Raw genomic sequence first — 17,674 nt, 5'->3', positions numbered from 1 at the left:
AAAGCTAATATCTAAACTTTACTTTTAAAAAAAGTCTTACACAATGTTCCCTTAAGAGCTCTCTTATACGTTTGTTAAGGTTTCCACTAACTAAATGTTTAGAATTGTATTGTATTGACTAAATGTTTAGAATATTACAGATTTTCTTACACTGCTCACACCTAGGTTCCTCAAGCTCTCTCCATAGTGCTTGAATGAAAACGCATGATCCTCAATTAGCTGAGAAGTTATCATATGTGGTATATTTCATGTTGGGGCCCATGGCTCTATCACAGAGAATATTCAGTAACCTTGAGAGCACAGGTTTTATCTTAGAGGTTCATGAGATGCTTATACTTGGACTCTTCTTACCCAGGTTAAGTTCCCTATGCCATATTCCATCTGATGGTTCCATAATACCATACCCACCCGATCTTTTTTTTTTTTTCCTATCCAATCTTTGAAGTTGGAATGATACAAGTAAGGCTTAGAAACTATTTGATGGATTTCTACAAGTACCTAATGAAAAAATAATGAAGGTAAGTAAATAATCCAAAAAAAAAAAAATCACACTACTTTGTAAAGTTAAGTCACACTATTTGTTCATGTATTCTCCTTATAATCTAAAAAACAGGATTGCTTTTAAAGACTAGGGAAATCATCTTATAAACTAACAATTCTAAACTACATTAGATAGCCTTAGGAAAAAAACAAAAATGATTTACTTTTTAAATTACAACTATAATTCATACAGTTCCCAAAATATTTTAAAGAGAAAACTAGATTAAACAGTCACAAAATTAGCCTCCTTATCTGTTACCCGTACTACTAAAGATTTAGGGCTCAAAATACTTTATTACAGACTTACTCCTGTTCATAATTTAGTTTTCATACGTAACTTAAAAAATATTTCCTAAAAATATTCACTACCTTAACTAAATGTAAAGTCATATACATATGCTTTTCTTTTGCTACAGGCAAAATTTATTCATGAAAATTAACTCTTGTAAAACTCCCTTCCATTGATATGTATAGTTTAAGCTCTAGAATAAATGGATGCATGCTTCAAGAGTGTTCTGCACAATCTAAGAAAAAAAGTAAGCATTAGAGCAAGTATACAGAACTTTATGAAGAGTCAGAAAAGGATTATGTAACTGGAGACATATGAATCATCTCTCGTTTTGTGATTCTGTGGCTGAATTTTGTTCAACTGGATGTAAATTAACTGAATTAGTGACACACCGTGAAATGTAATACTTTCAGTAGAGAAACAAAAAACAAAATAATAGTCAATTAATACTATAACAAATAAAGCATTTTAGGAGACTGAATTATTGTAGCACCAGTGATTATTAAAACCATCCATAAAGGTATTTTCTATATAAGATATAAACTTTAGTGCTGAAATCTAAGAAAACTATGAAAATGAGAAGACTTTCAAAATTTTTAGAATAAAACAATTCCATAAAAAACATCCAAAATAGTCTGAAAATAGATCAGACAAGTACCATTTAAAAGTAACGCAACACTGGGTAACCTCTGTACTGGTCGAATGAGAAGTTCAACAAGGCTTTGCCGTCCACATTCTGGTTTAGCTTGGTTTATCTGAAAGGAATCAATTAAACAATTTTAAAAAAAAGGTTTTTTGCAAAGATTAAATGCCCTACATTTACTAGATTACACCTTATCACTAATGCCCTGAAAAGAATTAGAAGAGATGGGATGGCAGCTATTAAAGATTACTATGACTGAATAATCTTCCAAGGACCTTAATGACCTCCTGGCCACTCAAGGATTGACATCTTAAACACAAAATGAGTTTCTCTGCACACTCCTATCTATTGTATCTTAAGTTTCTCTTGAGTCTACACAATTCACAAGAAAAAAATAGTTATGAAGTATTAATTATGCTGATATCATTGAATAAACAAAATAAAGCCCTGGTAAAGAAAAAAAAAAAAAATTCTTAAAGGCAAAATCAAATCACACTGAAAAATTTTTAGGTGTTTTAGAACTAAAACATGCATAACTTTAAAAAACATGAATAACTACAGACAACATTCTCATTCACTCAGTTCCCTCGTGGCCCCTGCTATCTAAATCTTCTGAAGCTTTGTGGATCCTGGGTGGCTCAGTCGGTTAAGTATCCCACTTGCCCACTTCGGCTCAGGTCATGATCTCATGGTCTGTGAGTTCGAGCCCCACATCCGGCTCTGTGCTGACAGCTCAAAGCCTGGCGCCTGATTCAGATTCTGTGTCTCTCTCTCTCTCTCTCTCTGCCCCTCCCCTGCTTGCATGCATGCTCTCTCACTCTCAAAAATAAATAAACATTAAATAAATAAACAGATAAAATTTTTCTGAAGCTTTACTATCACTGCCACTCTCAGATATGGCTAAAGTTAATAGGTTACACACTAAGAGGTTCTTACATGGATATATTTTTACTAAATGTATAATTTAAATGAACTCCTTTAGAAATTATTCTCAGATTTTTATTGGAAAGAAATGCACATTACCTTGAGAAAAGCATGAAATCTTGGTTTCTGTTTTTCACATTTAATAATTGTTTCCTTGCTCATTTCAAAGAAGTTTACAAAGGGAGGATAGGTTTTTACCAAATCTTTTGACTAGGGGGAAGAAGAAGAAAAAAATATTAATTTGTTATGGATATTATCCTTAGATAATGAAATTTAAAACCAAATAATCAATAGTCATAATCTGACATCTGCATACAAAAGAAAAATTTATAATAAGCTTGTCAAGTTAAATACAGAAATTTTACACATTTCTCATTAGCAAGTTAATTGCTAAACAAAATGCATCAACTGGTACACAAAGCCTAAAACTGCAAACAAAGACTCAGAAAGAAACAAAGTATACTCATACATATTGTATTGACATAAACATGACAAAGTTTTAAAACTTCTATAAGTTCAGAATATAGTACTAAGCACCCCAGGACATGACATGCTATTATTTATTGACAAACCCAAACCATCATTTAAAGTTTATTTATTTAGGGATTCCTGAGTGGCTCAGTTGGTTAAGCATCCAACTTTGGCTCAGGTCATGATCTCACAGTCTGGGAGTTTGAGCTCCAGGTCATCAGGCTCTGTGGTGACAGCTCAGAGCCTGGAACCTGACTCAGATTCTGTGTTTCCCTCTCTCTCTGACTCTCCCCTGCTTGCACTCTGTCTCTCTCTCAAAAATAAACAAATGTTTTTTAAAAATTAAAAGAATAAATAAAGTTTATTTATTTATTTTTGAGAGAGAAAGAGTGAGTAAGAGTACATGAGTTGGGGAGGGGCAGGGAGAGAGGGAGAGAGAGAATCCCAAGCAGGTTCCACCAGCATGGAGCCCAATGTGGGGCTCAAACTCATGAACTGTGAGATCATGAGCTAAGCCAAAACCAAGAGTCAGATGCTTAACCAACTGGGCCACCTGGGTGCCCCCAAACCACTACTTAAAAGATTAATTATAGGGCCACCTGGGTGGCTCGGTTGATTAAACGTCCAACTCTTGATTTCAGCTCAGGTCATGCTCTGATGGTTGGGAGATGGAACCCCTCATCAGGCTCTGTGCTGAGTGCTAAGCATGGAGCCTGCTTGGAATTCTCTCTCTCTCCCTCTCTCTCTCTCTGCCCCTCTCCCACTGGCACACATGCTCCCTCTCTCAAAATAAACATTAAAAATATCAATTATAGTACCCAAAATTGCAACAAAAAAGGAAAAATGTCTCAGCTAATTGAGGAGACTAACAGGTATCAAAAAGATATGTGACCGAAAAAAAAGATATGTGACAATAATTTGCATATTTGGAATTCTCAACCAACCAGAAAAAAACAGGTAAGACTATATGGTAAGAATGGAAGTTAGGAGGACGCCTCAGAAAAGAAAAGTATGTGTGCCAGAACCCAAGGCACTGAAACCCATAAAATGTATTCAAACAGACTGAAAGACACTTAGAAATCCCATTCACAGCACCTCATTCAAAATGAGTTTACTTTATTTGATAAACTTAAGCCATGTGGTTTTGCCCTAGCAAAGAAAAGTAGTTCCTTATAAGCTTTTATGCAGAGCAGACACAAAGACAGTAAAAAATGATATCAACTAAAAAGAAAAAATTAAAAGCTCAATTACAGAAAATTTCACAAAATCATTAATCTGTGACTATTTATGAAGGACAAATAACTTCATATATAGTAAAATTTTATGGCACAGTAGGACAATTAGTGTTCCTAACGATGACCTTGGGGTATCAAGAAGTGTTAAATTATATATAGCTAATATGTTTCAGAAGACAAGAACAGTTCCGATATATTTTGTAAACACAACTATGTCAAAGTTTTGAAAGCTCACACATTTAAACAAGTAACTGTCATTCCCTGAGAGTACTTAATGAGATGATGCTTTAACCTGCAAACCTAAAAAAGAAATTAAATACTCACATATTTAAGAAAGATGTCACCAATGCTTTTGCTCTCATCCCAATTAACAATAAGGTCTTCCAGATCATCCTGAAAGAGCACAAAATGCAACATTTAAGCTTGAATTTGACAGTCCCTTAAACATTTTCCAATATTTTTGAAATATTCATTTGAAAGAAGTACCTTACAAAGTATATTAATTTGATGTGCAAAACAATAACACACTCTTTCTCCTCAATAAGGAATTAACTTTTTGACTATGAGGAAAATACCCTTTGAAAAATAATTAAGAAAACACAAACAGTGTCAAGTCAATAAGACAGCCTAACTTTCCAAAATGATAGGCCAGTTCAACATCTTTTCTTATTAACTATAAAATTGATTGCCATTATTAATTGTAGAAAACTACTTTTGATCTTGCTGCTAAAGCACCCATCTGAAACTGTAATCTCTAACAGGTCAGCAAATTTTACTTAAAGGGCCAGAAGGTAAATATTTCAAGCCTTGCAGGCCATATGGTTTCTGTTACAAGTACTCAACTCTGTCCATGTAGTGTGGAAGCAGCCACAGACAATTCATAAACAAGTGAATGTGGCTGTGTTTCAATAAAACTTTCTTTAGCAAAACAAGTAAAACTTTACCAAAATCCTAATCTGACTAGATTTGGTCCATCAACCATAGTTTGCTAATTCCTGACCTATAAAATCCTAAAATATTAAATATTTGTAAAAATTTTGAAGACATTTAAAAGTATTCTAAGATAATAAAATACAAATCAGATGGTAAAATGAGATGCCAAGAAACGACATTCCCTAATCGAAATTCTAAAAGTGACTTTAAAGTAGAAATTAATCAATAAGCCCTTATAACCAAAAGTTCTCCAAGTGTCATCCACAGGCTCCCCAGGAAATCTCTGTAGTGGAATTCATGAGATTAAAACTATTTTCATTACAACACTAAAGCTCCATATGACTTTTCCACTCTAATTCTGTCACAAGCATACTAGAGACTTTTCTAGAGGTTACATGATGTGTGATATGACAACAGACTGAATTCAGAAGCAGATATAAGAAAACAGTCTTCTCTTAAGCAAGACAGAAAAAATGTAAAACAGCATCACTCCTCTTACTATTTCAGCTTTGGAAATAAGCTATTTTCCATAAAGGTTATTATTTACAACAAAAGAAAAGAAAAAATTCATAAATAAAACTAACCTTTGGGCAATATAATATAGTAGATTCTGACACTGACTTGCTAGTTTTAAATACTGGCCCTAACTTTGAGACATGGAACAAACTGAGGGTTGGCATAGGGAAGTGGTGGGATGGGCTAGATGGAAGATGGGTACTAAGGAGGGCACTTGTGATGAGCACTGAGTGTGGTATGTAAGTGATGAATCACTGAATTCTATTCCTGAAACCAATATTGCATTACGTATTAACTAACTAGAATTTAAATAAAAAAAAAAATACTGGCTCTAGGGTTTGTTCTGTGCCCTTGGACATGTTACTTAACCTCGAAGTGCCTTAATTTCCTATTCTGCAAAATGAGGATAGTAATAATTCTTACTTCAAAGGATTAAATTAGCTAATACTTGTATAGCACTTACAAGAATCCTTATGAGAACCTGGCTGGCTCAGAGTCAGGGGAGCATGCGACTCTTGATCCCAGGTTGTAAGTTTGAGTCCCATGTTGGGTATAGAAATTACTTAAAAATAAAATCTTTAGGGGCGCCTGGGTGGCTCAGTTGGTGGAATGTCCCACCTCTTGATTTCAACTCAGGTCATGATCCCCGGGTTGTGGGATCAAGCCCCATGTTGGGCTCCACGCTAAGCATGGAACCTGCTTGGGATTCTCTATCACCCCCCCATGTCCCTCTATCCCTCTCCCAAACATGCACTCTCTCTAAAAGAAATTAAAAATAAATAAGATCTCAAAAAAAAAAAGAATCCTTAACAGACTGTAATACTGAGTAAGCAACTATAAACTTTATTTACCTATGTATTTAATATAAAGTACACAGGATATTTGGAAAACTGTGATACAAAAGAGAAAAAACTTAAAGCTCTGCCAATATAATCTAGTAGTCCTCTTTTAAGTATAAAAAACTGGGGGCGCCTGGCTGGCTCAGTCTATAGAGTATGAGACTCTTGATCTCAGGGTTATGAGTTTAAACCCCATAGTGGGTATAATGCCTACTTAAAAAAAAAGTGTAAAAAAACTGTAAGATGGCTGTATATTTATATAAGAACATTGCTATCAGAAAGCAATGTAATCGGGGTGTTTGGCTGGCTCAATCGATTAAGTGCCTGACTCTTGATTTCGGCTCAGCTATGGTCTCACAGTTTGTGAGACATCCCTCACAGTCCTGGGGAATGTAATATTAAGCATGGTGACTATAGTTAACAATACTGTATTGCATATTTGAAAGCTGCTAACAGAGCAGATCTTAAAAATTCTCATCACAAAGGAAAAAGAATTTGTGGGGTGTCTGGGTAAGCTCAGTCAGTTAAGCATCTGGCTATTGGTTTTGGCTCAGGTCATGATCTCACAACTTCATGGGTTCAAGCCCCACATGGGACTCTATGCTGATGGTGCAGAGCCTGCTTGGGATTCTCTCTCTCCCTCTCTCTCTGTCCCTTCCCTGCTGACACTGTCTCTGTCTCTCTCAAAAAATAAATAAACTTTAAAAGAAAAAAGAATTTGTAATTATGTGTGGTGATAGATGTTAACTAAATTTATCATGGTGATCTCTTCATAATATATATGCATATCAAACTATTATTTGTATAATAAAACTAATACAATGATATGTCAATTAGATCTCAATTTCCAAAAACAAAAACAAAAACAAAAAAAAGCAAGATAGTATTAGGATTTAACAGAACAGACTCTGAAGTCAGACAAACAAGTATTTAAATCCTAGATCCAACATTTATTAGATGACTGACTTGGGGAAAATTATTTAATTTCTGTGTGTAGCAGTTTCACATCTGTAAAATGTAGACAATAATACCAACTTCTTGATACTGCTCGCTACATGTGCCAGTACTTGATGGCCGGCTACATTTAAAAGAAGGAAAAAACTGCTATGTATAAAAAAAGACAAGAAAATACAATAGAATTTAAAATTTGGGGTGAAAGGATTGTGGGTATTTTATACTCCTCTCTCCTTTACTCCTGATCTTACAAATGTTTGACAACATGTATTATTGGTTTTGTGGTAGAAAAGAACACAGGCTTTGAAAGTTTTAAATGTGTGACAAACTTGAAATCAGCTAAAAAACAACTAATAGTTTAAATATTAGCAATCCAACTTTATAGAAGAAGCTTGAAGAATGTTACACATGAGAAAACTAAAGAGTAACAATCATTTTCAAAGCTCCAGTGAATCAGAGAACATGATTTTCTCTATTGAGATTATGATCGTATACACATAACAAGTGTAACATTTTATATTAGAAGAGCACTTTAACACCCAGACGAACTAAATGAGTGACACAAATTCAAATTGATCCACAAATTAGTGTTAGGACACCAAGATGAAAACCTACTTGCCTTCCCATTCTACCTTTATGCCTGTCAGTGTTTCTTATAAAAGAAAAAATATAACAAAAACACTTTTTGAATATCCAGAAACCAAACTAGAATAAGATTAACCTAGGCTGAAACTCAATAGCTTTTTATGAAAGTAAAGACTCCTTCAGAGTCCCTTTAGATCTAGAAATAAGTGAAATATGATCATGGATTTTGATAAAGTACAAATGCAAGCATTTAAAATTGCATTTTTATTAACTTACAGATCGTTTATACTTTTGTTTATAATGTACAGTAAAATCAAAAGTAATATAATGTACTTGTTTGAAAACATTCTATAATATAGATTGATCTTTTTATTGGAATATGAAATAACCATTCATATAGGTTGTTCTGAAGAGAAAACTGATCAATTTTGCTCAAGTACCAAGTAGAAAATAAAGTTTACTTTTAAAAGTTCAGCTAAATCTGCCCCCAAATTACTTTACTATGACAGACTGGTACCTATAAATCATGGACCCTTCATCAAAGTAAAAATCATTAAGAGGACAGCATTGTCTTATGTGTTGGTTTTTTTTTTATTTACCTGACTATAAACAGAGAAATGAACAAAATGTTCTATAAGTTTCTTGCAGCTTCAGTTTTTCAAACAACTCAAAGCAAAACATACAACCTGAGAGGAACAGTAGGAAAGTAAGAAAAATACCACCAGCAACCACATATTTCTATAGAAAAAACTTCAAAAGGTTTAATTCCTTATTTCAGGATTAATCAAAATTAAAAAACAGACCAACAACAAATATTAATAAGGCACTGGAGCAAAGGGACATAAATGATTCAAAGGAATAAATGAGAGAATAAGAAGTTTTAGGTATAAAACTCATTTAGACAATCAATAGTACCTTAAAAAAAAAATTATATAAACACAATCCAAAAAGAATTACTACCAACCTAACATACACAAATTTACCTTTATCTTAGTGTGCACATCAAAGATATCAGGGATACTACCAAAAATAGTCTTAATCTCTTCTGGTGCAAGGATAGGCCCACCGCGTTGTCCTTCCTCTTCCAATGGTACTTGAAATAACTAAAAGGTTAAAAAAAAAACCACTAGTTTAGATAGGTTATAGGGAAAAAAGCAAACATATTGACAGTGAGGGGCGCCTAGATGGCTCAATTGGTTAAGTGTCTGACTTCGGCTCAGGTCATTATCTTGAGGTCCATGAATTAGAGCCCCACACCTCAGAGCCTGGAGCCTACTTCAGATTCTGTGTCTCCCTCTCTCTCTGCCCCTCCCCCTCTCTCTCATACACTCCCTTCCTCTCTCTCTCTCTCTCAAATATAAACATTAAAAAAACACTTAGAAAAAAACATATTGACAGTGATAAGAGAGAGGTTGATGGAAAAGAAAAAATTAAAAAAAGAAATCTCTCCCTAAATTTGAGACCTTTTTTCTCATAACATTTTCTATTTTATCCTATTTATTTATACATCTGTGTGTATATATATTATCATAAAATGTTATGTTAGAATCTAATAACATGAAATTGCTAGTATAATACAAGAGTAATTTGCACTTTTCTTTCAAATTACTAAGGAAGAAAGCAATAAGCAATCAGTGATTTCCAGACATACGCTTAATAGAAATACTAAATGTTTTGACATTTAGAATTTCTGGGTCACCGGCTATACACATTTTTAACTTTACTGGAAGTTTGACGGTAGGTTGGAAACTAGTTTTTGTGTTGGTTTTCTGTGTCCACTGAGGCCTTGCGGTCTTTGGGGTAAAAGCTGGTTTTAGTACACAACTCCCTACTTAGATTTTGGCCTCTGAATATACCTCACTTCATTTAAAAAAAATTTTTTTTTTAATATTTATTTTTGAGAGACAGAGAGAAACAGAGCACAAGTGGGGGAAGGGCAGAGGGAGAGAGGAGAAACAGAATCCAAAGCAGGCTCCAGGCTCTGAGCCGTCAGCACAGAGCCCTACACAGGGCTCAAAATCACAACCACGAGATCAAGACCTGAGCTGAAGTCCACTGCCCAACCAACTGAGCCACCCAGGTGCCCCATGAATATACCTCACTTTATTATCAGCTTACTGATGTATTTAGAATAAAGGCTTTTCTTTTTTGATTTCTTTTTTTTTTTTTTTCTGATTTCAGTATTTTTATTGTTTCTAGTGGGTAGGGTTCATAATTGCAGAAATGGAAGGCCTGGAAAAATGTATTTATTTAATATGTTTTTATGTATATAAGTATTTTGGGTGACTAAACTTATAGAAATGTAATTCTTAAAACCAGTAACAATTCATAATCTTCGTTTGAAGTGTTTTGGTTTTTTTTTTAAAGATTTTATTTTTAAGTAACCTCTACATCCAACATGGGGGTCGAACTCACAACCCTGAGACCAGAAGTCACATGCTCTACCGACTGAGTCAGGCAGATGCCCCCATAATTTTCATGTAGTTCTTTACTACTATCTTTTATTTTATTTATTATTATTATTATTATTTTACTTCTGCTCCTCCCGGCCTTTGTGTTATTGTCATTCATTTTATTTCCATGTATGTTAAGAACCCAACAATACATTACTACTTTTACTTTAAATAGTTATTTGACTTTTTAAAATTTTACTTTTTACTTTAAAACCTCCCAGTAGTCTTAAGACATGTTAAACTATACAAAACGGTTCTCCGTACTTGCTTTAAGCCTCCATAAAAAATTAGATAGCCAAACACTTCTGATTCTACCTTTCCAACATTTCTCAAATTTGTCCTATTTTCATTTTCACTGAAAGAAGTTCAAGTCCTCAAAATCTCTAACCAAGACTGCTGAAATAACCTCCAAATTAGTCCTGTCTCCATAATTTCCCCTCTTCAGTACCTCTTTCTAAGTGAAACAAGTTATCTTCCAAAAATGCAAGTCAGATACCATCTTTCCCTTCCCATCAAAAATTCTTCTCTATATTACATATAACACTATACAAAGGCCTTCTCTAGTCTGGCATAGACAGCCTGACCTCAACTCTCACTGTATCCACACCCTACCCCTTGCACCTTAGTTCCCTTAAATCACCCTAAACACTAATCCCCTAGACTAGTCATTATACCTTGAATGTTGTATACATCTTCAATTGTCTATATTATTTGCACAATCTCAAATACACTCCCTACCCATATTTTTTACATGTACTAATCATACTCCTACTTCAAAATTCACTTCAATTTTTATCTACTTTATGATACTTTTTCCAATGTTCAACCCACCAAACTTCCAACCCAACACCTTCCCTAAGCTCATAAAAGTAAAACTCCCACCTCACAAATCTCCAAATACCTTAACTAAACCTCCCTCATGATGTTCATACCCTTTTACTCAGTATTATAATTAGGTATGTATGTTTTATCTCCTCTTCCAATCTAAGCTCCTTTAAAACAGCAATCTTCTTTGACACTTGGGAAACTAATTTATATTAATAGGCACCCAAGTATTATATGAAATACATAAAGAAACTTCTGGGGCTAAATTAAATTATTCCAAATCCAATTTCAAAAAAAAGGAAGGAAAACATCAGTCCTAAAATAAAGACTGAAGAGAACATTATTATGAATTTAGATCACAATCTTTTAAATAAAATCTTAGGTGAGTTTATAGTAAGCATAGTGGTATGAAATGATGTAAGTCTAATAATTCTAAGGGCCTTTTTAAGGCATTTTAGCAAAGTTAATTGATATGCAAATTAGAATTCTGAAACTCCAGTGCATTTACCATGGTCTGAAAGGATTTACATTTCTGGGTAATAAATGCTACCAAAGTACATGAACAGTATATGCCAACGGGATTTTCTGCTACTCGACTACATTTTGGCTGACTATAAAAACTTCAACAAGAAACTCATCCAGAATGATTTCCCTTGAGGAAGAAGAGCAAAGCTGACTTAAAACAAGTAAAGTTTAATACAGCAAAGGGCCTCATAAACCCTTGACTGCTGCTAAACAAATTAACTGTGAAGAATAACCTCTCCATGAATAGCAAGAAAGAAGTCTTTCCATTTCTTATCCATGCATTTTATCAGTAGTACAAGCAACTAAAGGCTATTATATTGAACCCTAATGAGTTATATTAAGAATTCAAATAGAGGTCAGTTAAAAATTAACCCCAATCAGAAGCTTCCTATTATTTTTCTATTCAGAGACAAGCATGATGGTATCAACTTTATTTTTCTGACAATCTCCTTCATTACCTAAAACAAATCTATTACCTCTTTCTGCAGATGCCAAAATAATATCCTATTATTGTATTTCAGAACCTTGAATTTCAGTTTTTTCTTTAATATCATCTTCAGTCTCATCCTAGAAGGATCCATTAGAATTGTTCTTCTTCAGCAATAACTTCATAGTACATTTTAATGATAAGCAAGGAATTAATATTTATGACTAACCACTACATACTTTAAGAAACTTGACACATGAGGGGGGCCTGGGTGGCTCAGCCCATTAAGTGTTTGACTTCAGCTCAGGGCATGATCTCACGGCTCAGTAGTTCGAGCCCTGCGTCAGGCTCTGTGCTGACAGCTCAGAGCCTGAAGCCTGCTTTGGTTTCTGTGTCTCCCTCACTCTCTGCCTCCCGACCCCCTGCTTGTGCTCTGTCTCTCAAAAATAACTAAACATTAAAAAAATTAAAAAAAAAAAAGAAAAAAAGAAAAAAAATAAACTTGACACATGAAAGGATTACTGAAAACAAAAATTACATTCATATTGTTATGCTTCATTGCTATTGCTTTTCACATATATACAGTATGACTCCTAGAATGCACACTTTCATTAAAAGTTATCTACCACATCCGCGTATGAATATAAATGCAGTATCCTGACAGCGAACATGCAAAGTTCTGCATTGAATAAAAGTTAGTTCTCTCCAAGATTATCTACTGAGGATCCTTCTCTTTTTAAAGTCACTATAAAAAATGGTGCTATTTCTATATGAATAAAAGCTACTATTACAGTTATGGTATTTCCCTAATAGCAGATTTTCATCATACATTTTCATTTTTAGTATCTATGTTCAAATTCTATGCTTATATAATTTGCTTGTAAGAAATAACACTTCTCAGATTTTTTAGTTATGAACACTGGAACAGGGATCATTTTGCACCAAACTCTTACCTGAATAATTGTGGCCAATATATTTACATAATTACTTTCAGTCTGATAAAGCTCTTTTGCAACTTGCCACCTGGCTGACTGCTTTGAAGGAACCGGAGTGGAATTTTTAGAAGACTTAGTACAAGATTTTGGTGTTTCTAAAAGGTAAAAAGGAGGAAAGATTTAATGAAAACCAGATACAAGTACCAGATACTGTGCAGATTTAACAACAAAAAAAGGGGGAAAGATATCCACTCTTAGAAATATACCCATTTAGTTTTTCATTAAAGTAAAATTTCTTTACAGGATAAAGCCAGGAAAAAATAATGGTCCAAAGTATCAATGACTCCAAATTGACAGATTTGGCCTGTCATTATACTAAATAATGGCCTGTACTCTTCAAAAACGTTGAAGTCATTAAAAACAGAGAAAGTTAGGAACTATTCCAGATTAGAAGAGACTAGAGAGAGATAACAACTTTCTCTATGATCCTGGACTGAGTCTTAGACCAGGAAAAAAAAAAAGGAACTTTTTTCTTTTCCTAAAAAGGATATGAGTGGAACAACTAATAAAAATTAAGAGTAGGTCATACATAGTATTAACGTCAATTTCCTAATTACAATACGTGTATTATAGTGGTACAAGAAATGTCTCTCTATTTTAGGAAATACACATTTAAGTATTTAGAAATAAAGGGTCATCGTATCTGCAACTTAATCTCAAACGGTGCAGACATAAAAAATATGTGTGTATATAGAAAGAGACAGAGAATGAATGAATGAATGCTAACACAATCATGGCAGAATATTTCCATTTGGGAAAGAAATCTGAGTAGAGTACTAGAATCTTTGTACTATTTTTGTAGCTTTTTGCAATCTAAAATATTTCAAAATAAAAAGCTCAAAAAAAATAAAATTTAAAACTCCATAAAAATATTTAAGTTAAAAGATAAAGAGGTTGTTATGATTACACAGTAACAGAAAACTTATCACATATATATGCAGGAAGCCTTCCTCAAAAAAACCAACATCACTGCAAATTCTTCATTAGTTCTTAACATAATATGAAAACACCTAGTCCAACACAAAACGGGAGGACACATTAGTATTTTTTATACATATTTCAAAAAACATATTTCATAAAAGCTTTATATACACTTTCTTACTATCAGTTATGATTAAAATACTTTAACATTATGTACAGAATCTCCTAATAGCAAGTTTTTCAATAAGAAAACTAATGTATAACATACAATAGAATGACATGGAAAAAAACAATATAGTCCCAGTATATTAACTTTACTCAATGATAATTTTAAATATTATTAATACAATGGTGTGTACTATGGAACTCTGAATGTTTTTTAAAGCTAGTAGACTTCAAAGATTCTCCCACTTGCCATATGTTATTTCAGGCTGCACTCGACAGATCCAAGAGCTTCTGCCGTTACATATTTCAGGAGGAAGAAACTGACATACATTGATCTAATTTAATTATTGTGTGTAGGCAGTGATCTACAAACTGGGCATTCTCCTATACAGAGTACCTAATATATTAGTACAATTGTCATGTCTGGGTTTTTTTAGTGGTTCATTTTCTTCTCCTGTTCCTTCAACTGCATATTCAGGCTTCAGTCCTTTATGATCAGCTCTTACCATCCCATGCCCAGTATGTCCATCATGATTATGGAACCAGTAAATTCTCAGACATATGTATCTAATCATAATCCTCTACCCAAGCACCAAGTTCAATTTTTCCAAATACCCACTGGACATTTGTACCTCAATTTTACCTGGATATTCTCTAAAACTGCACTATCTTCCTCCAAAATATAGACTTCCTGTTTTTGCTAAGGTAACATTTCTCCTTTTTTAATACTTTGCCATCATCCTTATTCCCTTCCTGTCACTCCATTCCATCAATATCTCCACTTTTCTTTCCAACCATCAGTAACCCTGACTCAGGACCTTATCACCTTATGGCCCAAGCCACTATAGATTACTTCATGGTCTGGCGATCTCTAAACTGTCTTCCTTTGAATCATTTTTCAGAATAATTCACTACAAATTACCTACTCAACCAATTACTCTACTGCTCAATAGCTTAAGTTCCTCGTTAATGACAATATGCAGTTCAGACATGCCAGTCTGATTTTAAAGTCCTCTAATATTAGGCCCCAACTAACCTTTCTAATTTAACTATTACTCCTCCATACTACAAGTCAACTAATCTCTTCACTATTCCTAAAAAACGAATTTGTATACTGTTATCTGTATTCTTACTCATCTTACTTCTCAACTCCACCTTGGTTTTCTGGGCCTACTCTAAATTGACACTCAATTCCTTCCATGAATATTTAGTGAGGCACTGTTCTTGTTTTCTTAAAGCTTACATTCTGGTGAGGCAAATAAAATAAACAAAAAATATAGTTTCTAACAGTAAAAACTACTACTAAAGACAACAACCACATAATGGGTTGGTGAGAAGTACTCAAACAGGGATGTAACTTTGTAGAAAACCCAACAAGATTTCTTTAAAGCAAAGAGGGCAAGTATAAAGTTCCTGAGGTATGAATGCAGTGGGAATATCTGAAGAATAACAAAGATAGTGTGACGGAAACTTAAAATATTACAGGAGAGCATGGTATCCTATGAGGTTGGAGGTAAGTGAGGAAGGATCACATAGGAACTTGGAAGCTACGGTAATGAAAAGCCACTGTATGACTTCTAGCAGAGAAGTGGCATATGTATTTTAGAAACCTAAGTGCTGCATGCAGAAAGGCAAAATTGGGGGTGCCTGGCTGGTTCAGTCGGAAAAGCATACAACTCTTGACCTCAGGGTTGTGTGTTTAGAGGCCAGGATAGGTGTAGAGATTACTTAGATAAATAAACTAACTTTAAAAAAAAGAAGGGGCACCCAGGTGGCTCAGTTGGTCAAGTGTCCAACTTTTGATTGTGGCTCAGGTCACGATCTCATAGTTTTGTGGATTCGAGCCCCATGTCGGGCTCCATACTGATGGTGTGGAGCCTGCTTGGGATTCTCTGTCTCCCTCTCTGTCCCTCCCCTACCTGTGCTGACTCTCTCTCAAAATAAATAAATAAATAAACTTAAAATTAGGAAGGAAGGAAGGAAGGAAGGAAGGAAGGAAGGAAGGAAGGAAGGAAGAAAAGGAAAGGGGGCACCTGGGTGGCCCAGTTGGTTAAATGTCCGACTTTGGCTCAGGTCACAATCTCTTGGTTCATGAGTTCGAGCCCCGTGTCAGGCTCTGTGCTGACAGCTCAGAGACTGGAGCCTGCTTCAGATTCTGTATTGCCCTCTCTCTCTCTGCCCCTCCCCCACTCATGCTTTGTCCCTCCCTTCCTCCCCCCCCTCAAAAATAAACATTAACAAAATAATAATAATAATGAATAATAAATAAAAAGGAAAAAATGAATAGAGAGAGACCATTTAGGAGACAAAAATAATTGTCTAAGAGAGATCCATTTTATAGAAAAGGCCGATAAAGGAAGGGTGGCAAAGGAATAGAGTTGAGAGTGGTAGAGAAAATCAAAACCAAGAGTTCTAATTTGATTAAGTTTAAGAAGTGTATTAGGCATGGACAAATAGGAATAGGTATTAAGAAGGCAGTTGGGGGGCGCCTGGGTGGCTCAGTCGGTTGGGCGCCCGACTTCAGCTCAGGTCACAATCTCGCGGTCCGTGAGTTCAAGCCCCGCGTCGGGCTCTGGGCTGATGGCTCAGAGCCTGGAGCCTGCTTCCAATTTTGTGTCTCCCTCTCTCTCTGCCCCTCCCCTGTTCATGCTCTGTCTCTCTCTGTCTCAAAAATAAATAAACGTTAAAAAAAAAAAAATTAAAAAAAAAAAAAGAAGGCAGTTGGACAGAGAAGATGACAAATTAGGGAGTCAAGAGCATATGAATGTTTCTAAAGCCATGGAATTAAAAATGAGACCATTTAGGAAGAATACAATAGAGAAGAAATGACTCAGAAATAACATTCAATAGTTAGAGGTGGAGAAGTTAGGCAAAAGAGAACAAGAAATGACGTACAAAATCTAAGAGAAAACTATCTCCGGGAAGAAATAGCTGTTCACGTGTTCAATGTTGCTGACTGCATAAAAAAGGTCAGTCTCCTCAGTAAGAGCAATTTCATGCAGTAGGGACTTAAGTTCAATTGGAATGGGTTAAAAAGACAATGAAAGGCAAGGAAGTGACACAATAGATCAAGGTAAATCTTTGAAGAGTACTCCTATAAAAGGAAAGAGAGAAATGAGATAGTAAATAGAGTCATGGGGTTAAGGGAAGGCTTTGATTGCTTCTTAAGTGTAAAAAACACAACATATTTATGTGCAGATTGAAAACCAAAAATAGAGAGAAAAACTGATGACCAAGAGAGAAGAGTTAATTATAGGGCTGGCTTTCTTCTATCATTTGAGACAAACTGAACTTACCCTACAGTGATTTAGTTGTACCTATTTTCTCCATAATTCATGTGACACCTTCTGTGATCTTTTTTTTGCTAGTTAAGAATTTGCTCTTTGAACAGCTCTATCATTTTCTACAGTAATATACAAATAAAATATAGAAAG

At 34.6% G+C, this 17,674-nt stretch overlaps 1 protein-coding gene across 2 annotated transcripts in view; it reads right to left on the bottom strand.

Annotated features, from left to right (window-relative positions):
• ECT2 (epithelial cell transforming 2) overlaps positions 1-17,674 on the bottom strand; it is a 64,069-nt gene that overhangs the window by 28,889 nt on the left and 17,506 nt on the right. For both annotated transcript variants that reach the window (XM_047099296.1, XM_047099295.1), the window contains 5 exons: positions 13,113-13,249; positions 8,913-9,032; positions 4,427-4,495; positions 2,496-2,606; positions 1,488-1,584 (listed from right to left, as the gene is read on the bottom strand). In XM_047099296.1, the coding sequence (XP_046955252.1) occupies positions 1,488-1,584; positions 2,496-2,606; positions 4,427-4,495; positions 8,913-9,032; positions 13,113-13,249 (534 nt within the window). The remainder of the gene's footprint in view (positions 1-1,487; positions 1,585-2,495; positions 2,607-4,426; positions 4,496-8,912; positions 9,033-13,112; positions 13,250-17,674) is intronic.

Source organism: Lynx rufus, unplaced genomic scaffold (genome assembly GCF_022079265.1).
Source record: "Lynx rufus isolate CCGP_SWC_20201006 ecotype Redwood Valley unplaced genomic scaffold, mLynRuf1.p SCAF_5, whole genome shotgun sequence".
NCBI lineage: Eukaryota > Metazoa > Chordata > Mammalia > Carnivora > Felidae > Lynx > Lynx rufus.
This window is presented reverse-complemented; position numbering and strand designations above follow the sequence as displayed.